The following is a 25279-nucleotide window of genomic DNA, read 5'->3' on the forward strand; positions in this document are numbered from 1 at the left end:
CATATAAAACTATTTTGGATAGAAACAAGTGCCTGTGCTCGTACCGCATCAGAAGGACATACATGTATATCAACTGAGCAATAATGTTTGGAACTTAGTTTTAAAAATGATGACAAAGTACCATTATGAAAATATTTTTATTAAGCTGAAATATATATTTATTCTTTACATGTTTATGTCTTGTAAGATATTTTATTTCTTTCCCGTTTTTTAACATTTGCGTCTGGAAAGTTGAAATGTTTTAACTTAATCATTTGTGTTAATGGTTAAATATAAATTGATAATGAAAATTGTTAAAATTAAATCAATAAAGGAAATTATTGCCCAGTTACAAACACTACCAGGGGATAATCCATGATGATTTCTTTTTGAGTTATATGTTTCAGCACATGTATATTTGACCCCAACTTTAGCCTGGTAAACGTGTTGTCTCCTTGTGAAATATAAAACATATTAAAAATGACTTTCTGCTAAAGTCTTTTATTTATATAAAGTTAAAACCTTCTTACTTCTAACTAGACAACACTCATGTCAGGTTTAATTATTATATATATGTGGATGAAAAATAAAAGTCCCCAAACATTAACATGACAGCAATTGCTTTTACAGCCTTTAAGGCTTTGATTCTGACCTTGGACTTGGTATTATTTGCTTGACAGTATTTGTTTTATGGGTCATTGTAAAGATTGTTGCCAATCTTTAATTTAAAACAATATCTTTGGTTTCTGGATATTAAATAATGACTAAACAACTTTTAAAAGTATCAGAGATTATTATTATCAATAATAATAAATACAGGTAAATGAAATACAATATGTTAAAACGTTTGAATGTGTTTTTCGTGTATGCGTTATTACCTCTTGTATTCTTTCAAGCTCGGTTCAAATTCGTTTCGTTATAAGAAAAGTCCGGTTTTTATACGTCCGCAAAATTTGAAAAAATTTTCGTCGTATATTACTATCACGTTGGCGTCGTCGTCTGCGTCGTCGTCGTCCGAATACTTTTAATTTTCGCACTCTAACTTTAGTAAAAGTGAATAGAAATCTTTGAAATTTTAACACAAGGTTTATGACCACAAGATGAAGGTTGGTATTGATTTTGGGAGTGTTGGTCCCAACATTTTAGGAATTAGGGGCCAAAAAGGGCCCAAATAAGCATTTTCTTGGTTTTCGCACTATAACTTTAGTTTAAGTTAATAGAAATCTATGAAATTTTGACACAAGGTTTATGACCACAAAAGAAAGGTTGGGATTGATTTTGGGAGTTTTGGTTTCATCAGTTTAGGAATTAGGGGCCAAAAAAGGGCCCAAATAAGCATTATTCTTGGTTTTTGCACAATAACTTTAGTTTAAGTAAATAGAAATCAATGAAATTTAAATACAATGTTTATGACCACAAAAGGAAGGTTGGTATTGATTTTGGGAGTTTAGGTCCCAACAGTTTAGGAATTAGGGGCCAAAAAGGGACCCACATAAGCATTTTTCTTGGTTTTCGCACCATAACGTTAGTATAAGTAAATAGAAATCTATGAAATTTAAACACAAGGTTTATGACCATAAAAGGAAGGTTGGTATTGATTTTGGGAGTTTTGGTCCCAACAGAATAAGGGGCCCAAAGGGTCCAAAATTAAACTTTGTTTGATTTCATCAAAATTGAATAATTGGGGTTCTTTGATATGCCGAATCTAACTGTGTATGTAGATTCTTAACTTTTGGTCCCGTTTTCAAATTGGTCTACATTAAGGTCCAAAGGGTCCAAAATTAAACTTGGTTTGATTTTGACAAAAAATGAATGGGTTGGGTTCTTTGATATGCTGAATCTAAAAATGTACTTAGATTCTTGATTATTGGCCCAGTTTTTAAGTTGGTCCAAATCGGGGTCCAAAATTAAACTTTGTTTGATTTCATCAAAAATTGAATAAATGGGGTTCTTTGATATGCCAAATCTAACTGTGTATGTAGATTCTTCATTTTTGGTCCTGTTTTCAAATTGGTCTACATTAAAGTCCAAAGGGTCCAAAATTAAACTTAGTTTGATTTTAACAAAAATTGAAATCTTGGGGTTCTTTGATATGCTGAATCCAAACATGTACTTAAATTTTTGATTATGGGCCCAGTTTTCAAGTTGGTCCAAATCAGGATCTAAAATTATTATATGAAGTATTGTGCAATAGCAAGTCTTTTCAATTGCACAGTATTGCGCAATGTCAAGAAATATCTAATTGCACAATATTGTGAAATAGCTATTTTTTTTTTAATTAGAGTTATCTTTCTTTGTCCAGAATAGTAAGCAAGAGATATCTAAATGCACAATATTGTGCAATAGCAAGAATTTTTTTTAATTGGAGTTATCTTTCTTTGTTCAGAATCAACTTAAATCTTTGTTATATACAATATACAATGTATATTCACTTTTTACTACCAACTGATAAATTAAAATAATCTTTACCATTCAGTGATAACAAGCAGTTTTTTTTTACATCTTAATATTTTATGATGTATTTAAATGAGTAGTTATTGTTGCAAACTCCATTAGAAATTTTAATTGAGATTAGTTTTGGAATAAGGGAAAGGGGGATGTGATTAAAAAAATTGGGTTCAATTTTTCTCATTTGAAATTTCATAAATAAAAAGAAAATTTCTTCAAACATTTTTTTGAGAGGATTAATATTCAACAGCATAGTGAATTGCTCTAAGAGAAAATAAAAATTTTAAGTTCATTAGAACACATTCATTCTGTGTCAGAAACCTAACGCTGTGTCAACTATTTAATCACAATCCAAATTTAGAGCTGAATCCAGCTTGAATGTTGTGTCCATACTTGCCCCAACCGTTCAGGGTTCAACCTCTGCGGTCGTATAAAGCTACGCCCTGCGGAGCATCTGGTTATAGTTCTTAGCACGCCTTATCCTTGCGTGTAAGAATATAGTTCCTTACCGGTCAAGGTTTATCATGTAAATAACTGTCAGTACGTACATAAATATGAATTATAAAGAAAGCAAGCATGATTTCGTACGTCTCGACACCGATTTAACAATATAAAGCATGTAAATACAAGTAACTTAAAGAAATGTAAGGTTCATAACAAGCTAGAAAACAAAGATGCTATTCGAACGCCACATGTTGGCGGAATTTCGTAACGTTAAATCAGCAACTGTCAAATTTGCCGGTAACGACGTTACGTTTACAAAAAGGTACTGCCGCGATATTTAACGTTCACAACAGTCATGATTGGTTATGTTAACTGGGTAAATAATAATCACCATCAAATCACCAATTGATCATGTCAAAGCTTAAAATAAATTACAGTTATCTCCTTTTATAAGTTTGATAAATCATTGGAGATTAAACATGTTAAATTGATGTAATCTTTTTTGCTTGACTACAAATACAAACATGCTGATTTTGTTATATTACAGGAACTGTAGGAAGTATTCCAAGAGTCTGATTGCTAAGTATGCATTACAGGATTTTATTATTGGAGCAACATCTTAGGATGATAAGTGCAAATGTATAAAGGAATCCTTGGGAACAAAACGCAATTATATGCAGAAGAGGAGTCTTAAACATTATTAACAGAGTCAAAGTAGTGGTGTATTAAAGAAGTGTAAACCAACTGGAATTAACTATTGTGTATATTTTTTCAACCTCAAGTACTTTCAGAATTATAATACAATTCAAATTATTGTGTCAACATACATGTTACAGTAAAAAATGAAAATGTTTTAAAATGAATTTTATATAAAAAAATGAAATAACAATTTTTTTTAGCTTATTGTGCAGCCAAGCTTTGAGATCAACATTATGCATTAACCTTAAGATCAGGGTTAAAATGAGAAAAACAAACTATTTTTGCATATATGAAATAAGAAGTAAATGATTGTAAATTACAGAGAGACTTTCAATATGGTACATTTGTATATCAGCTATATTTCACAGAACTTTCTATTTTAGTTTATTAGTACAATAGATATGAGGTAAACATCAATCAGACAGCAATGAATACTACAACAAAAACACCTGAAGGCATTTAGGTTCTAACATGCAGTCCTCAACAAAAGACCGGTGTCTTAAAGATATGCCACGATCTATGAATCGAGAATAGCCATCAACATCAAATTCCTTGAATATTTTCTTTTAGTTAAGATGAAATTTAATACAAACACTGAAACGCTTTCTGGCTTTAAATGGGTACATGCATATGTTGCGAGGTGAACTGTTTGTTCTTCTTTAAAACCTTCTTAAAAAGAATTGGCATCTTGTGCAGGTACTTTTCCATATTATGTGATTGGTTTGTGTCAAAACTGATGACCACACAATATGACTTATTCATACATACATAATAAAAATCAACTGAAATGAAATATACATCAGTGCAAACATCTCCTATAAAGTCCATAAATCATTTACAAATAAGGATTGAGACTCCAACACAACCAAAATAGTTCTAGGAGTGAACTAAGGTGCCCTGGATATTATTTATAACCTGTGATGATTTTATTGCTTTCTTCGTTTAAGACCAAAAACATTTGGAAACAAAGAAAGTAGAAATAGGATGGAAGTACGAACACATGGTCAAGACTAAGAAGAATGTTAAATTAGCTCAAATCCTGTGAAATTTGTGTGATTGAGGCTGAATTCACTTTAATTTCATTTTTTTTAAAAGAAGCTCGATTTACGTTAATTTCACGTGAAAAGTTCACGTGAGTTTCACGTGAAGGCTCAATTCACGTGAATTTCACATGTAAAATTTCACGTTAATCTCAATTCACATGAATTTCACATCAGATTCACGTGAAATTCACGTGAAAAATTTCACGTGAGTTTCATGTATAAGCTCGTTTGAGGTGAATCTCACGTGAAAAATTTCACGTGAAATTCACGTGAATTTCACGTGATATTTACGTGAACAAAATTTGCCTGTGTAGCGTTGTACATTTAAGCGGAAACTTTGAATATTTATATGTACTGAAACGAAGTTCATGTCGAACGCGGTTCGTTGGTTAATTGAGTTAAATTATGAGCTTAGCTAGATGTGTGTTTGTTTGGGGAATTGTATTATTTTGTTATCTTTATAAATGTTAAAACATTTTCCTTGACGTTATCATTTTTGTGCTTTACACTTTATTGTAAACATGTATTTAAAGAATGGATTATAATAAAACTTATAACACTTTTTTTCAACAACCAGGTGTTCATTAAGGGATGAAAATAGGTTTGAAATTTGTGTTATAATTTAAATTGCTATCTATGTATCGATTTTAGTTGCAATATAAAAACAATACTAGTAGTAGGTGAATGTCATTAAATATAAACGGGTTTTGTATTCGGCACAAAACTGGGAAATAGCTCAGTAAAACTCAGCCCTTCACCAGTTTCTCAGCCTCATACAAAAAAGTTTATATTGATTTTTCTGACATTGACCTATTATTGTATATTAATCCGGAATAAGATCTTAGTTTTTAATCTGTTGAGTTCTCGGAGGTATTTAAACGACTTCATGATGGCAACAAGGCATTGTTAAATGATGTAGTTTGTCTTGAATAATTCAAAGTCATTCTGCTTCCAGAAACTTTTATTTATTTATTTTGGAATGTTGGATTTGAATATATCTCATTAATTTGCGCAGTCATATGATTTTCAACACGCAACGAGGTGTCATCGAACCAGCGGAACTATTAAAAACATTTTTTTTTAAAGGACAACGACTACACGTCTTCGTTATGTTTTTTTAGCAGCCAGCTTTATAAACAGAAAATCCGTAATTTCATGCCTGTACTTCAAACATTCGCGATTTGTGGAAAAAGGAAGCTGAATGTAGATTTAAACAAGAATTATTATGACAGACGCCATCAAACGCGACTATTTCATAATTAAAAGCAACAATCACGTCAGAAGAAATATAGGATAGTTTAATAAAAATCAAAATGAATCACTTAACCTGACAGTAAATAATTGAATTAGAGTCGGCGACACTTTCCAATCTAATTGTTAAAATGCTTAATTTTAAAATTGAAACAATCCCCGGTGAAATCCAAATTTACATTTGATTTAACTGAATTGAAAGTTTACACAACAGCCGGTTGTGTGTAGCCTAGTCAGGGAGAATGTCAAAACCTCAGAATCAGTTAGATTCGTAAAATCAGATAAGCTGTGCCATTCATTATATAATTTATGAATAACTTTAGCAACCATTTTCTCACAAGCAGAAAAGAGATGTAATATTAGTTCAGTCAATTTAAAAAAAAAAACCGCCAGCGTGCATATTATGTTTATTAATTTATCACGTTGAAATTATAATCAAATGCAAGAGTTGAAATAGATTCTCTTTATGTCAACAATTGTGTCCATGATAACGTCACTCACTTGTGTGCTTTACACTTGATATTACACACGTATACAAATACAAATACAAATATTTTTATTGGCACAAACTCATTAACAATAAATGGTTAAGACCTATGGCATTACATACAACTATAATAATTGACATGGTAGAATGAAAGGTTCCATGATAACATATCATGCTAAATTATGAAAAGTTACAAAACGATGTATTATATAAGTTCACTATTTCTTATATTTAGACATTCTGATATGTAAGAGGAAGACAGTCTAAGTAATAATGCTGAGCTATTATTGACCAATAGAGATATTTTTTCATCAGCGGTAATGTTACGCTGTATTTGAAATATTACATTTATTTTATTTTCTAATATTTCTCGCTTTGAGGTATATCTATTACATTTTAATAAGAAATGTTGTTCATCCCCAATTTCCCCATTTTTACAGACAGGACAGTATCTTTCCTATCTAGGAATATTAAGATGTCTTCCCCTTTCAATCATTAAAGGATGTGCACTAATATGCGTATTTTGCATATTGCTGCTCTATCATTTAAATTGTTTAGTGAATCAACATATGATGGTCTTTGACCCATTTTGTAGACTTGACGAAAGAAACTGAGCTTAGAAGACTCCTGTATGTTTGCATTTTGATTTTGCAAGCACTGATCATAAATTCTCTGTTTTACTTGTCCCAAGTGCTGCTTTGTTAGACAACTTTTTTTCAACAAGATATGAATATCCTAATTTTTGTAAAGTGCACTGAGTTTTTAGGATCCAGGGGTTTGAAAATCTTGTTGCATAGAAAATTTGATTTACAAGTGTATTTTCTGATGAAAGTATATGCTCTAGAAAATTTATGCTTGAAAAAACAATTTTATTTTTGAGTTGAATTCTACCAAGCTCAGCACGACAAGCATCATTTGAAGCCTTGCAATGAACACCAAGTGCTTCTGTAATAAATTTAATATGTAATTTTTCAAAGGGTTCAGAGTCCCTTAATGATGAGTTAACACCCCAAATTTCAGAACAGTACATCAGTATAGGTGATATTAATATATCGAACAATTTTTCAAGTAGTCTACATGGATTATTCAGACCAACAGTTTTCTTAATTTTGAAATAGGCCTTTCTTGCCTTTTCCATAAGAGTATTAATGGCTAAATTGAAATAACCATTACATTTTATTACAATACCTAAATAAGAATAATGACTAACAGTTTCAATACAAGAATCATTGTAAGTAAATTCGTCCAAAAATGTTTTACCATTTGAATTAAATACAATAATTTTGGACTTATCTGTGTTAACTTGTAGTTTCCAACAATCACAATAATCATATAAAGCATTAAGACTATTTTGTAGTCCTTTTTTACTTTGAGACAATAAAACAATATCATCTGCATAAAGAATAATATTTAAAGAAAAGTCCCCAATTACAACTGGATCAGAATTACAATTGACTAAAGCATTAGTGAGGTCGTTAATATAATAATTAAAAAGTGAAGGGCTCAGTACATCTCCTTGTTTTACTCCTTGTATATGACCGTATATGAAGTTGAGATTAGAATAAAACTTATAACCAATACTGTTTATATATATCATTTAGTTTTTCTTTCTCTATAAACTTGAATTATAAAAGCCTTTAGTCTCAGCCTTAAGTAAGTACAGTTTCACGGACATGATCCGTGGATAGTGCGTAGTCATTGCACAGATATGTTATTTCCTGTAAATCAAACTAAAAGTGAAAGTTGGGAATTCCCTTTTTCAAATATTTTACCGCGCACTAACGTGTACATGTATAGTGTACATCTGTGACCGTGTCTGAGGTAAGATAAATTATATCATATCACTTGATATACACATTATTCGGTTGTGTGGACAAAATACACTTCTGGCGTATTAAAATTTTGAACTTGTTGCCTTTTGTTGGCTGTTGTTCGTGTGATTCTTTGTCAATTGTGTTCTCCAATTTATTTATATTGTAGTCCTGTGTTGTCATTTTGATGTTATATTTCACATGGCCATATAAAAGTGCGAGGTTTGGCATGCCACAAAACCAGGTTCAACCCACCATTTTTCCCTTTAAAAATGCCCTGTACCAAGTCAGGAATATGGTCATTGTTATATTATAGTTCGTTTCTGTGTGTATTACATTATAACGTTGTGTCGTTTGTTTTCTCTTATTTTTGAGTGTTAATTCACATTGCGATAAGACGTGTCACGGTACTTGTCTATCCCAAATTCATGTATTTGGTTTTGATGTTATATACATATGTTATATTTGTTATTCTCGTGGGATTTTGTCTATGTGTGTTACATTTTAGTGTTATGTCGTTGTTCTCCTCTTATATTTAATGCGTTTCCCTCGGTTTTAGTTTGTTACCCCGATTTTGTTTTTTGTCCATGGATTTACGAGTTTTGAACAGCGGTATGCTACTGTTGCCTTTATTTATCATTAGTTCTTTCGACGAACTAATTTCATAAAGTGTAATTTTGATTGAATATTGAATCTTTAGTAGCGAACAGAACATTCAAATATTAACAAGAAGAAATTTGTAATCGATTAACAAGTGAAGTGTTTGTTTCAAAGTTGCTAAACTAAAATTATAGAGTCTGTGTAATATAACTTCATTGTGGCTAACATATCTTGTTTCATATTTGAAAAAAAAATACTTGAAATATACTAAGATTGTAAGGCGATATGCATGTTACCTAATCATTTTAATAACGCTGACATACTTCAATATAGGTTAGATACGATTTGTAGTATTTTTAAGGTTTTAACAAACTACTTCAGATAGAGTTACATATTTTGAATTTTGCAAATAATGAACGACAATAAAAAAAAAATAATTACTATGTCGCCTTCAAACGGGACAATATTTAGAACCACAACTCGGCATGCGTATCTTTTTTTGATTGCAAATGTGCAAAACCCACCATGCTAGTTCAAAGGCAGTCATAACATGAGCTACCATGAAACAGCGTTTTGATAACAAAAATGGAAAAAAGATACGAAACAATGCTTCAAACATATGACATTTTTTTTCAGATAACGTGTTTGTTAAATATCCTTTTGGTCGACACAAAAGGTTTTCTAAGCCATTTTAGAACAATGTTTAGCTGCCTTTCCTATAAAAGAATTTAAAAAAAAAAAGAAAAAAAAAAAGAGTAAGTGAAAAACAAACTTAAACGAACAAGGTAAATGCGCTACCAATAAAACCAACGTAATCCCCCAATAAGAACCTAGTTATAAATATATGACAAAAATCATCGGTTCAATTATTCACTGAATATTCAGCTTGAAAAATAAAATCACAAAAAAACTGAACTCCGAGGAAAATTCAAAACGAAAAGTCCCTTTTCAAAAGGCAAAATAAAAAATAACACATCAAAAGAATTGACAACAACTATGACATTCCTGACTAACACTAGGTACTGGCATTTTCTGATGTAGTAAATTGTTGATTGAACCTGGTTTTATAGTTAGATTAACCTCTCACTTGTATGACAGTCTCATCAAATTATATTATATTGACAACGATGCGTGAACAAAACAAACAGATTTGACAGGTAAAATTGTCAAAAATAGGGGCACAACAGTCAACATTGTTTTATAATCTTAATCACAAAAAAAATAAAAAAAATAAGTATAGATTATAATATGGCTTTTTCCATATTGGCCCTGGTATCATCCCGAGACTCCCATATCGGCCTCGAGGCTTTAGCCGAGGGCCGATATGGGTCAAGGGATGATACCAGGGCCAATATGGAAAAGACATGTTATAATCTATTTATCACATATCTAAGTTCTGCAGAATAGAGACATAAAGTTCAATTATACCAATTTAATGAAACATAACAGGTAAAATTATAAATTTTGTATCACAAGAGTGTCGTCAAGGACGCAATGACGTGACGTCATTTGGAATCCGGGCACAATATCAATATCGTCTTTTTTGCCCCGGGCAATTTTGAGGTTATTGCATATGCAAAACCCAACGTATTCGTAACAAATATGTGATAATAACGAATACACAAATTTACCACAGTACAATAATACTTACAAGTACAGAGCCACGCTATATGTATCGAAGTAACACCGAGAGGCATATAGACAAAGCACATTATCAAAAATAAACAAATCCATCCTCATATGTGTAAGTTATAATAAAGTTCACTGGTAAAAGCTAGGCAAATAATGACAAATTCGAAACTGGTAAATTCAAAATACACACACACAATATACGAAACAAACAAATGCAGTTATTCATTATGTGGTATAGTGGTAAATTCAGTGAATAAATATAAGTCATCAGATAACACCAATTTGGGTGAGTGATTTTTGTATAACACTGAAGTCCTCTGCTTTTCTGATTGTTAGATAATGTTTGTAATAAATATGTTTTGATAGATGTGTTAAACTTGGTCCATTCAAAACAATAATTTCTATAGGGTTGAAAAACAATGGGGGTCAGTGCATGAATTAAGTGTTAATCTACAATGTTTATAAACATGACATTTTTTTTATGAAATCTTTTTTTTGTATTTCTTCATTTGTCTAAGAAGAATACACTACATGTTTATTCATTTTGACCTGTCAGTGTGAGCGCTTTTATCAACACCCCTCCCAATACCCCCCCAAAAAACCATAAACAAACATTAAATAAACAAAAACAAACATGACAATTTGAATGGCTAAAAAATGACGAGAGACGTTTACTAGTTATCATTGATATGTATATGATTATAGATAAACTGTTAAAAATTTGATTTTTTAAAAATCTATTTTTTCTTTCTCAGGAAAAGATTATCTGTATTTATCAAAACTTTCAGGAATCTTTTATCCTCATTGCTCTTCAACTTCGTACTTTATTTGGTCTTTCAACATTTTTTTATTCGAGCGTCACTAATGATTCTTTTGAAGACGAAATGCCCGTCTGGCGTAAATATAAAATTTCAATCCTGGTATCTATGATGAGATTATATTTATTGTTTCATAAGGTGGTACTATATTTCTTCTTTAACGCATGCTACATGACAGCTTCTGATATCTAAAGGTTAATCAGGTATAAATGTAATTCAAGACATTAGTTTGCATTTAAGTCAATTGGGGATTTTGTTAACTAAATTATCTACGTATAAATAAGGTATACATACTGTATATGTCAAAGTCCTGCAATTTATAACAAGAACCATTGCATTTTGTTTTAGAATAATTTCCCGAAAACAGATTGTTCAATGAACAGGATGGAGCGGAGAGTCCAATCAAATAAATGCAGCGGCAATGAAAAAGGAACAAAAAGGAAATTTAAGGTAACATGATATTTTAGAAGATAGTGAAAGGGTAATTTTGATCTATCCATTACACATTAAGTTTGTATGATATTTCAAAATAATCCATTGGAAATAGTATGTTATGAATGATATGAGATGGACATGGAGTAAATACGGTTCATATGAATAAAATTTGGGATGTAAATTCAATGAGGAAATTAACAGTTGAAAAAAATGAAATAGGTTAAAGTATGAAATAAAACAAGTACAGTTAGGCTAAAATATATGAATGAGTATCTATGTATTTCAAGTGGGACCAGTTAAGTGTATACCACTTTGATAAAATGAATAACAAGGAAGCTTGGTATACATTCAATGTATATACATGTAACATGTATAAATGAAAAAAAAACTAGATACGCATTTACTAATTTTTGTCCGAAGTTGTTTTGCTTCTGCTTTGAATGTGTTGTTGTGTTGCTTTGCGATTAGACTATTTGAAAGTGTATTCCAATCTATAACAACATACTAAGGATGTTCAGTCAGATCCTTTACTTTGTTGGTACAGACAAAATAAATAGGTTTGATCTATCTTTTAAATATGAGTGACTAATCCTATTATGTAATAATGTGAGTGTTCTAATCATGATTGCTTTACTTTATTTTCGATGTTTAGAAAGCTAACAAACAATAGCTCTGACTACTTTATTCATTTAGAAGACACAAAACAGTTTTTTATTTTCTGTCTATTGCAGCATGCTGAAAAATCTTTCGCGCCTCCAATCATCTGTCAATACAACCGTAAAAGATCAAATTTAATGATATTTCCCAAATTTCTTGCAGTCTTTTATAATATATATACCTTAATACAGAAACATTCTTTTTTAATAATTTTAAGGATATTTCAGTATAATGACATTTCAAGATTTGTATACCAGTTCCGTGTTGTCACCAGTCAAAACAACTACAATTAGAATATTCTGGTAAAATTTAAACACAAATGTGTCCATTGTACACGGATGCCCCATCCGCACTATACTTTTCTATGTTCAGTGGACCATGCAAACGGGGTAAAATCATATCATAGGGAACATGTGTACCAAGTTTCAAGTTGATTGGAGTTTACTTCTTCAAAAACTACATCGACCAAAAATTTAACATGAAGCGAGACAGACGGACGAACGGACGGACGGATGCACAAACCAGAAAACATAATGACCATAAATGGTGCATAAAAACAGTTTCCACATTAGGAAATATACCATATTTTTAATTTAGCGAACAAACTAGGAAGATAATTAGTACATCAAATTATCGAATGATTAAGTATAATGTGTTCTAGTCATTTTCGTGATCTACTGTTAGTGTCTACCGTTTATGGAGAGGGGGTATTTGGATTCATTTTGTTTCGTAAATTTAGGCGACAACAGCTGACTTTGTATAAGTTAGTAAGAGGAAAGTAATAATCAAACCCAATCAAGCAAACAAAAACTAAAGAAAACAAAAAATCTAAATATTAAATTAGTATAAAAAATCTAACTGCAAAAAGCATGATAAGTGCATCATAATATTTCTGCAATAACATAATTCACAGGTGTTCCAGATTCTCAAAGCTTCTGGTATTACAACAACAATAAAATATTTAAAAATGCTATGGTAGAAAGTAAACCGTTTACTTTGATGACACCCATATATTTATAAAAGTCTTTTACAGAGAGAAGGAGAGCAATTTCCATCTGTTAAAGTATCTAAAATGGACGGGAAAAGAGTTGGTAATGAAATTGCAAAATCAAGTGCAACAAGAAGTACGTATCTACACCTTTTTACAAGGTTATTCTATTTTAAAATTTGTGGAGGATAACTATCCTCACTTCAATTAATGTAAAGCACATCTAGCGTTAGTTATACACAGGAAGAGACATAAATAAGAAACTTTTCAATGTTTAAGGAATCTACCAAGAGCACGCAATAAAGCAGGAACCGGTTTTTAAGTTATTGTCGTTTGTTGTCGGACCTCATAAATTTGAAAGCCAATGATGAATAATAAAAGTAAATTAACAAAAATACAGAACTTTAAGGAAACTTAAAATAGTAAAGTTCTCTTTGTAAGCTTAAAAACATCAAACAAATGGTACACAACTGTCATATTCCTGACTTGGTAAATGCAGAAAATGGTTGATAAAAAACAGTGTATAGCTACAAAAATACATTTAAACCATCATTTGGATGTAAGTTGTATTAAATTTAATTATATTACCAACAATGTATAAGCTAAACACACAGACATAATACGTTTAAAAGAATGAGACACAACAGTCAACATTGTGTCATAATGTTAATCACTACAACAACAAATGACAGTTTCAACAAAGAAAAACACTTGAAGAGCTTTATGACTATGACAAAAAAAAACGTTGAATCTTCTTCTATTAATGAAACGTGGTCGGCAGTATTTCTATCAGCGACCACCAAATACAACTGTAAAATGAATGTCTTTTCCCCATGGAACAAATCAACGCCGACTTATGTCGAATGCATTTAACAGATCTGACAGTGAGAACGAAGTCCTCAGACACAAAACAACGCACATTGGAAAATTTAGATTTTTTTTAAGAACATCAATCAATCAATCAATTTAGCTTAAAGGAAAATACTCACACATACTCTGAAAAACTGTAAGGATAATTATCTACAGTATCTTAAAATCAATTAACTGTTCTTTATTTGACTGAATTATGAGGGCAAACATTTTTTTTTCAGACACAGTTTCCACACATTGATAAAACATATGATAGAAATAATTGATTACAGAAGCCTGTTTTTTATTTTTCTAGTTGCCCAACCAAAATACGAAATAGTAGGATAATCAATTGAAGAATGCTTAGAAGACTATCCTGTTTTTAAAAAATGGGTTGAAGAAAACCTTCCATCTCATCATAGAAAGTAAGCAGTATTACGTTTGCCTCTATTTGAAGATATACACAATACTTTATGATAAAACTTAACAGCTAATGAATAGCAGCAACTATGTTTGAAAATTTAGGACATAATGCTTTTGTTGATAGTGTGTGTTTAATTTATTATAATTTGCTTGTTAATTATCGCATTTCACAAACACACATGATTACACTTTGTTCATGTTGTATAATACATAAACTATAAGCGTTGAAATATAGTACTTTACTTTTGCTAATTGAAGCCGAAACAGTAACCAGAACTTAAGAAAATAAAGCGTTATTTCCTGATTTTCACTCGATTTATCCCTTTCCTGATCTGTTAATTATTTCTATTGGGTTCGTTTGATCTCATGTTTTCATTGGTCGAAAATTGTTTCTTGTTTTCCTCTAAAACTCTTATGGTGCCGTCATTAAAAAGGACGACAATGACTGAAAATTTTCCGAAAACATCTTCCGAAAAGAAGGAATATGATTGTCTGCATATCGACTACAAATCATTAGAACAAAATATTCTACCACCAAATGTCGTGCAATACAATAATTATCCTCTCTCGACAGTTATATTTAAAAATTTTTACAATATTCGGCAATCCTCTCGTTTTAAATTCTAAGATCTTCTGTCTCGAGTGGATAAATATCGTAAAACATTCGATTCAGTGGACGTATAATTCATATTAATCTAATTTCTGATGAACTTCCTTTGTTAACATTTGCAATTCTCAAATACGTAAATACGTACATTGTTTGTCTGTAATGTTCAGTTAAAAATCTATTTGGTATTATGAATAAAGCACGAAATATACAAAATGAGGTTCAATGTGACTTATTCATGCTTACACACTTGTGTATAGTAAACACTCCTTTATTATGAAATCATTAAAGAATTTAAATTACATGACTGTGTAAGTGGGTTACACACTATTCGAAATCTTAACCTCGGTGTAGATTAGACTCCACAGGTTTCTAATTTAATTGCAGACAACTAAAACATGTTAAATATAGTCACATAACTGAATATTCATATAATTATATGAATTTTGCATGATATTTACTTCTTGACAGATCACAAGGGGTTAATTGGATCTCCATCGTTCGGGGAAAGGATAACTATTTACAAGAAACTAAAAGAATCCAATCAGTAAAGTCTGCTTTCAAAGGTACCAATATAGTAACGACTAAAACCTTGAAGACGCTTGCTGAAAAGTTTTCTTTGACCAAAGGGAAATGGATGCTCTTCGGAGAAACAGGAAACATCATCGATCGACTCTGGAGAGCCATTGCAGATGGTATTATTAGAGGAACAATTCCCGCTGTTTCTGCAATAGTTAGCGCTACAGATGACGATCATGTTATTTGTATTTACAATAACAACTTCCTAAATGAAGCAAATACTTTTGCGTTAAGAGATGGCATCCGGAATGTTGGCATTCAAAACTCATTGAAATACAAGCCAGATATATATAAGCATTTGGGAATAGGTGACCAAAACAAATGGGGGATAGATCCAATCTTGCATCGAGGTAGGCTTAATGTTTTGAAATCAGTCATTTGGTATGTAAAATCTGCTTCTTTGTGCAATAAAAATTTGAAAAAAAATCTTGCTTATTAAAAGTTAAAATATTATCAAACTAACAGTAAGTGTTGTTTTTAAACTTATTAATGAAAAGCAACGTAGGAGGCTTATAACATAGATTGACGTTAATTTGTTATTCGTTATGATACAGGAACAATACGTATTCCAAGGTAGAGCAATGAATGCCTTAGGAAATGCCTTCCACAAGCCGAAAGTACACATGGCTCATCACTGGTATGGTTGTCTCTACTAATATTGTATTTCATATTCATTATTTAGGCTCGATATAAGAAATACATACACTTCATAGGTATTTAACAGAAATTACAAAGGGATCATTTGAAACGGCATTTGAACTATTTTGGTCTCTTGTGAAGAGTTGTCTTATTGGTTATCATATCACATCTTTGATAATCATTAAACGGTTGTTTGTTTTTGTTTCTTTCTGTGAACAAGACATTTTAGATAAGTAGATTCTCGACGATTCTTTCAGTTTTGTACGGTTGATATGTTTATTAATGAAACATATACTTATTTTGAATCAGTATTGGATCATTTGAAATGATTTTTCGATAGCCCTTTTTTAATTGTCATAAAATTGTTAAAACTAAATGTCGATTGAACTGGAAGAAATTCGTGCTTAAACATGTTAAAGACGAAAATAAATATCTTTTTTTCAGATGAATCATTATTTGACTTGTCATTCGATGAAGAAGCTAGCAGATCAGCTGTAAGTACAAATACCGTTGATTTGTTATTATATAAATCAAACAATCAAAATCACAGATGATATCGGATATGTTCCTTATGTCGTAACCTCAACCCCGTTCCCTTTTAACGAATGCGACCTACTGAATTAGACCATTTACAGGGTTTGTGATAACATGAGCAACACGACAGTGGCCACATGGGAACGGGATCTGCTTACCCTGTGCACCTTAGATCACTCCAAGTTTTTGGTGGTGTTAGTGTTGCTTAGTATTGAGTTTCTATGTTATGTCTTGTGTACTACTATTTGTCTATTTTTTCGATCTATGATTTTGAATGTCCCTCTGGTATCTTCGGCGTTCTCTCATAAGAAAGATTACATTTGAGATCTTAACCTATTTAGGATAATAATATTGTGAACGAAAAAAAAACTAGTTATGACATTGCTGTTTTGTTTGTTATGTATTATATTTATGAAAAATACTAGCAAAGTACGATCAGTCAAAACTGGTTTTGCTTCAGAATAACTGCAAAGTAAAGTATTATTTGTAGTAGAGTAGTCAAGATCTTAAAAATGTACGGAAAATCCGTTGACCAGATGAATATTTCAAGGCATCCCATCTTCTAATATATGGTTAGACCCTAAAATTCAAGAACACTGGTGATCATGAGTAAAATCCATACTTTATAACAAAGTGTGTGGTTACAAAAAACTACTCTTAACTTCATTCTTTCAAGATGAACAAAAAGATAAGATGTTATATAGTAAAATAGAACTATATTAGTAAAGTTTTCGAATTAATCGTTGATATGTATACGCCAATTAGGCAACATTGTAAATGTTGTACACATTTTATTGAATGTCAACAAAATATCAACTACATTTATAGCATTTAGTCATGGTCGGCAATGAATGTGTCTTATCGAAAATCTATTCATAACAACCGCTTATTTAATCGTTTAAGTGACCCTTTTCATAGAAAATAATGACATCTTTAGATCTATTTAAAATGTATTATAATTCATTTGACTTTGTTAAAGGTATCTGCTTAGTTCCCTGTTCACCTTAAATCACCCCAATTTTTTGGTGGGGTCCGTGTTGCTTAGTATTTAGTTTACATGTTATGTTCTGTTCTTCTATTTGTTAATATTTTTCTATCTTTGATTTTGAATGTCCCTCTGGTATATGGTATATGATTCTGTTACAGGTACATACATGTTCTTAAAATGTAACAATTATCCACGCTCTACTGACATTGTATACATGTATGTAACATTTAGAAAAAAGCAATTCTAATGAGCCCAACTTACTAAACGATGATTCATGGAATAATAATATATTCACCAGTATTCCATTCGGGAAATCCAGCTGGTAGTGTGCTCTCAAACTGTGGACTTTTTTTTCATATAACCGACTTTTGTTTCCAATTATAATTTTTTTACGACAGGTTACCAAATTTGTTGTGAGACGTCATGGTACTCAGTCAAGTAGGAACTACCAAAAATAAATAAAATCAAACATTAAAACTGTACACTTTGGGTGAAAGTTTACTTTTTTCATACTATTTTGTCGTAAGGTACATACATGTTCTGAAAATGTAACAATTCGGCATATAATATCCACGCTCTACTGACATTGTATACATGTATGTAACATTTAGAAAAAAGTAATTCCAATAAGCCCAACTTACTATACGATGATTCATGGAATAATAATATATTCACCAGTATTCCATTCGGGAAATCCAGCTGGTAGTGTGCTCTGAAACTGGGGACTTTTTTCATATAACCGACTTTTGCTTCCAATTATAATTTTTTTACGACAGGTTACCAAATTTGTGGTGAGACGTCATGGTACTCAGTCAAGTAGGAACAACCAAAAATAAATAAAATCAAACATAAAAACTGTACACTTTGGGTGAAAGTTTACTTTTTTTCATACTATTTTGTCGTAAAATGAAAACAGGAGTATATGGGTCATTTTCAAAAAATGTCGAATTTTGAAATTGAAAATATTATTAAAAGTTACTTATTCAAACAACCCTCTACATAAGCAAATCAAAACAAACAGTACTTTAAGAACAACATATTAAAAGATGCAATCTTAATGATGTCATACAAAAATATGTTGAAACATTTTTTGATCGGTGGTACATTATTTTGTCTATCCTGTTACCATTTTCAAAAGAAATTTTGGGTTATTAAGAAAAGGTTTAGATAAAATGTTAAGCTTGTTTTACGTAGACAATTAGATGGTTTTCAAGAGAATAAACTTCTATATATATTCATTCTGTAATATAATAGATTATTTGCCAATTTAACAGGTTGTACTGAAAAATGCCTCTAAAAATTGGTTTTCAAAGGTTGTAAAAATTATCACCAGTAATGCAAGTCTAAGATAGCAATTTATATTGTTCGGCATTTTTTCACCCTTTCAAATAAACCCAACATCAAGTAAATCCCTCATAAGGTAGTTTACTTTTCTCTATATTTCATTGGTAACAGGAACGTACGTTTCTGATATATTACTATATAAAAGTCTATCCTGTTACCTTTTTGTCTATCCTGTTACCGATATCAGTATTGCACCTGCGAATGTTTAATTGGGAAGATTAATACGTTATAACCTTAAGATGACTTCAAACAACGAAATATTTCATTCGTTTTGCACCTATATGTTAAGATAAAAAAATTAACGACGTTTTTGTCTACAATTGTCTATCCTGTTACTGTAACCATAGCAACCATAGTAACAGGATAGACATAACAGGATAGACAAATTTCTTCGTTTTTGATTGCTGTTGTGAAATGACTACTCCCTTTGGTGAAGTGATTATGTTTTTCTATTGTGAATTTGGTTTCCAACACGTTATTGCACTTTTTACAAGTATACTGTTGGTGTATTTAATCAAAATTGGTGGTAACAGCATAGACATGAAAAAAAGTACGCTATATTTTTTTCACTAAATGTCTTGAAATTTCTTTTCTCTACACTGTCGTTCAAGAAACGAGGCGTTTTAAATGTAAAGATTACTTTGCACTTTTGAGATCAACACTGACTGATTCAATATTCATAGGGAGAATAATTTCACGGCTGATTTAAGTAGCGGTAACAGGAAAGACATGAACCTCCTGTACGCAGATTCAATTTAGTTTGTAGGTAATATGTTACATACAATGATATAGAAGCTACGATTTTTCGTTAGAGTAATATTAAACGTTCTTAAAAAGTCCCTTTTGCAGATATCAAGGCGATCAGAAAATCGCAAAAAAATCATTTGAAATGTGTTTTTCTGACACTGTACGCAGACAAATACCCCCAAAATGGGTCTTAAATGCAGTTTAATCTTATCAAAATAGATGTAAGGTGTGTTTATTATTAATGTTCTGAATCACAAATCCGACAACCTTTCATTTAAACCATTACAACTGAAATTTCCATTAGAAATAAAAAAGTTAGCATGGGTGTACTGAAAATTCGACATTTTTTGAAAACGACCCATATCCTAAAAGAATGACCGACTTTTCTTTACATTGCTCTTAGTTGATCGAGTACCAGGATATCCTACCGCAAAGCAAGTACCATGTCGAAAGAATATAAACTCTTGAGTTCAAAGTCAGTAATATGAAAAGTCTTATATAGTTCGCTTACTTCATTTTGATACTTAATGGTGTCTGCTGAATGTAAAGTGTCAGATGCATGTGTTATCAAGATACAAAGTGTATGTTTATACCTACAACGACTTCAACATGTGCGTCTAGCATGGCTAGTTGAGTTTGATATTAAGCTTTATCTGTATTTGGTCTGTTCTATGCGCTTTTATGGAAATAGCGTTATCAGGAACGCTAAACGGTTTGATTGGTTGTATATATTTGTGTGTATGTGTGTGACCATTAGGGGTAATGTATAACTGCATCAATTGATTAAAAGTTAAAAAAAAACCCATAAAACATACAGCTATTATACTTACATCACTTAACAAATTATGTTTTTGTAAATTTGCAGGTAGCTGGTATCACACTTACACGAAAGTATTCTCCTATACTCTCTTTATCTGAGCCAAGCGAGAAGAGTCACTATCCAATAACGCTCGGGATCAAAGCGATTTCACCTGTAATAAGATACGGGAACGACCATGACGATATAAAAATATCCATTGTATTCCACGATGGAAACACTATTATGAGAGGGGTTGCTTTTGGAGATGCGGCCCGAAAATTTAAAAATAAATTGAAAGTAGGTCACACATACACATTTCGGAATCACAAAATTGAAGTAAGCGATAAATATTATCATAACACAAAGTATGAAATACAGCTTCGAGAAAATACCACCATCAAGAGAATAAAACCAGGATATGCTGAGGTACCAAAAGTGAAAGGAAAGAAAATATTAGAAATAAACGAAAGTTATAAGAACTTGTTGGTTTCAACATTAAAAGTGAGAATAGATAAAATTGGAGAGTTGTTAAAACCAGCAAAAAATTTTCTGCGAGATGTATTCATTAGCGATGAAACAGGTGAAATGAGGGTTTTAATGTGGTCATATAAGAAAATCGAATTTCCTCATAGTGTTGGAGATCATGTTATACTGAGATACATGACTGTTAAGTTCGAAGACCAACATTGTTTTCTACACAAATCTGATAACACGAGAATTGTGAGATGTCAGGCACAGTAAAATGAAGCATGCTTAGAATAATAACTACATATGCGTACATACATAGGAAGAACATAACTGTTAGTAATTGTAGGATATAACTTTGGCTAAAGTTGACTTTCGTACTAAACATCTTCTACGACATTTACGATGAAAGGAGCATTTGTGTTGAATGTGAATTTTCTTTATGCAAATTAAAAGTTCTTGTTTTTATGCTTCATAATTTGAGTAGTATTTTCTTTATTCAAATATCAACAAGGAGGGAAGAAAATTAACAAGAACTATCTTTAAAAAAGATATCCGACGTATTTAAATTTGAGTATATGTTTAAAGCTATCATTTCGATAACCTCCAGAAGCACAAAGATACCATCTAAATAACGTTTTCTCTGTTTGTGTTCAGTATTCTCGGTCCTCGTATCTTTTTGTTTACATTCACCAAAACCCCGCGGAAATCTCACATGCGTAGGTGCGTTCTAAAAGTCATGTACGTTCGTACAACAAAGTTGACATTAAAAATTATATAATTGTCCCGAATAAACAGCTGTCACAGATGCAAAGAGCTATTGGAGAAACAATTATTTTAATAAAAATATAAATCTTTGTAAGATCTAGTTCAAATATTTATAGTTTTTCACTTGCTTTCCATCACGATATAATTAACGAGACGTTTTTTCAAACACAACCAAATCACCCAACATGACAGCATTTTGTCCAATCACAGAAAGAATTTCGAGCATGCATATTCTGTTGCCATAGTTAAGCGTCCTTAAGTTCAAAGGGCACAAACCGAAACTATACCGACTACGTCGGAAAAATTGCGGTTAGTTCAAATCTCAGGGTTAAGACAATTATACTGACTGATTGCATGATAGCAGGTAGTGTTACCAACATATGGCTGACATCTGTAATTATAAATTCTAGGACGTACTCTTTTGGCCAGTTTTGACGTTATTTTTTCTATATTCTTACGACACTTTGATATGAGCGTCACTGATGAGTCTTATGTAGACGAAACGCGCGTCTGGCGTACTAAATTATAATCCTGGTACCTTTGATAACTATTTACAGGAGACCTTTAGTTTTGCCAAATTTTTGCAAACTTGTTTATGAAATTAACACCAACCATTGATTAGTCAGATTGGATTTAGTAAGATAAACCATTTCATTTACATTGTGTCACTATAAAACACATCATCTACCTAAAGAATATTGAAATGTTTGGTGTTGAATATAGCATAACCTTAATTGTCTCACCTGTTAAAACAACAGGTGCCGCATAGTCTACTACCAATAGACGGTTGAAGTGATTAAGTTGTCTGAACAAAAATCTCTATTTCATTTTTAACTATAGAAATTCAACCAATTTTCGAACACACTTTTTATAGATTTGAACATTTTTGCATGTCACCGTAGCTACATGTCAAAATATTAACACTTTTAATAGGAGTTTATGGATGGGAATCATTTAACATTAAACTTTTTTCTATACGAACATGATCAAGTTGAACAGGTTTCGTCTAACTTGGGGTGCCTTAAGATTGTAGAGAGAGAGTACCAAAGGAGTTTTTCAGTTGTAGTGGCTAACTGGTATAGATGTTTTCCTGTTGGAAAACTACAACTGCGAGGAAAATGACGTTCCCCTAGATCTAGAACTAGACTATCTACAAAGGTCTGACCAAGGCAAACGAGAAAAGTTATGGTGCAAATAGAAATCTGAACAATTTCAAGTAGATTTTAAAATAATTTTAAAACACGGGTGATGCATTAACACTGCATGGGCCAATTCTAATATTTTGAGAAAAGCTCTCAACATTATAAAGATAAAAAAATACATATTTTAAAATTCCTGAAATTATTTAAACAATTTTGCGAAAGTCAGAGATACACTTTTGAAATTATAATCTCTTAATAGGTGGCTCACTTTTACTAATTATTATATCCTTATGTAATAATAGAAAGGAAATTTTCCGAATAAACAATGCCCCATATATCACCTTGATCACCTGAGTTCAAAGGGCAAAGCCACAATGAAATCATAAAAAAATCGCACCACGTCGCTGATAGTAACACACTTTAATTTCAAATGTCATAAGTCAATGTCACACGATATAACGGAATTTCCCTATTAGAAAAGGAAAAACGCTAAAAAAAAAGGTTAAAACAGTTTACCCGGGACAAACTGACCTTTGATGTTTTGTAAGCAAGCACTCGAAAATGTTAATAGATATACAATAACTGTACTAAGCTAGGAAACGTGTGTAAAGCAAGCTTCTGTGAGCTATTGGTACTTATTCAAGCCAATTACTAGCACAGCTGATATTGAAATATATATTTTTTTAAATATTCATAATCAACTGCTGACCGGTTCGCAAAAATAATCTCGCATTGTCAACAGTATCTTTTGCGGTTTGCGGATGGGGTTTACGTATGTAACTTAATCGTAGTAGACCCGTTGTTTTTCGTACTAAAATCTATAATATATTGAGAGTTAACGGATTACTAAGAACCGAATGAGTTGACTAGTTATTTGACGAAGAATGACATGAAAAATTTGCCAAATCCTTCGAAGTCAACTTTTCCTGAGAATTTTTAAACGTATATAATGTCAATACATCGTGAATAAAACAATGGAGATATGAAGGGAAATGTTTCATGTCACAATCGTTACATTTTTGCAAAGTTATACTTCTTTTGGATACGTAAACGTTTGCCTTATATTGAATATTGACAACTTTATTTTCGATTTACATGCATAACATAATGTAACTTCTGTTTAGAACTATATTTCGTATTTTAAAAATAAACAATTTATGTGGTAACTGTGAACAGTGCGTTATACTATCTTTATAAAAAAAAATATATGAAATGATTTCTTAATGTTCAATACGTAGAAATATCTTTAGCTGGTAACTTTATAAATGTTATGTACTTTTTTTTCATTTGCAAATCAATACCTAGTAGAAAATATTAATTTTTAAATGTATAATTTGTATCGCAGTACACTGCATCGATTAAATAAATGTTGTTATCGGTTTATCAGTGTAAGGTCAATAAAGGGATTGGTTAAGCAAAGTATAACCCACCAGGGAAAACCCGTGTCTGAAATACTCCTTGAAACTTGTAATACTGGGCAATACTGGGCAATGTACATTTTGAAGCTTATTTTTATACAATATAGTAATCACTTGTTGTAGTATGATAGCTAAATATACATATTTTATACAGAAAACCCTTGAGAGTCATTTCTAGAGAATTGAAAATTCAATTTCTTACTTTTCGTCTTAAAAATTTGACGTACACACGTCCTATATTGTAACAATTGGTGGGCACTATCTTTCTATTTTTTAGTTGGATTGGCAAACACAGGCAATGACTTTTTTTTTACTTAAGGCAGATAAACAGGGGTGCCATTATTTTGTACAGAAATTATGCCGTTAGTTTTCACTTTTGAATTGGTTTACATTTGTCATTTTGGCGCATTTGATTGCTGACTATGCGGCATGGGCTTTGCTCATTATTAATAGCTGTATGTTGACCCTAAGTTGTTATTTTCACAACCAAAGAGAAAACAGCCATAAAGATCTATGAAAGATTATGTATGTTGGTTTTCATCACAAGGGAAAGGGAAATTGAAAACAGAAAGTGTTTTCTCAGATGGTGAAATGAAAATGCTAAAACAACACATCAAACGAGTGGGGTACCAATGTCATATTCTTGACATGCTACAGACATTACCGTATGTAGAAAATGACGACT

General features: G+C 31.4%; 2 protein-coding genes across 6 annotated transcripts in view; one reads left to right on the plus strand and one right to left on the minus strand.

Moving 5' to 3' along the window:
• LOC139526914 (uncharacterized) overlaps positions 1-21744 on the plus strand; it is a 47039-nt gene extending 25295 nt beyond the window's left edge. For 4 of the 5 annotated variants that reach the window (XM_071322067.1, XM_071322068.1, XM_071322066.1 and 1 more), the window contains exons 2-7: positions 11561-11662; positions 13338-13428; positions 14458-14566; positions 15643-16100; positions 16834-16883; positions 20868-21744. In XM_071322067.1, the coding sequence (XP_071178168.1) occupies positions 15809-16100; positions 16834-16883; positions 20868-21542 (1017 nt within the window). In that variant the 5' untranslated portion in view covers positions 11561-11662; positions 13338-13428; positions 14458-14566; positions 15643-15808 and the 3' untranslated portion in view covers positions 21543-21744. Of the gene's footprint in view, positions 1-8094; positions 8173-11560; positions 11663-13337; positions 13429-14457; positions 14567-15642; positions 16101-16833; positions 16884-20867 lie in introns of those variants that run through there. The other variant, XM_071322071.1, reaches the window with a different exon arrangement.
• Positions 1-25279, minus strand: part of LOC139526915 (uncharacterized) — a 350297-nt gene that overhangs the window by 185512 nt on the left and 139506 nt on the right. The gene's annotated exons all lie outside the window — the stretch shown is intronic.

This window comes from Mytilus edulis, chromosome 6 (assembly GCF_963676685.1).
Source record: "Mytilus edulis chromosome 6, xbMytEdul2.2, whole genome shotgun sequence".
Taxonomy (NCBI): Eukaryota; Metazoa; Mollusca; class Bivalvia; order Mytilida; family Mytilidae; genus Mytilus; species Mytilus edulis.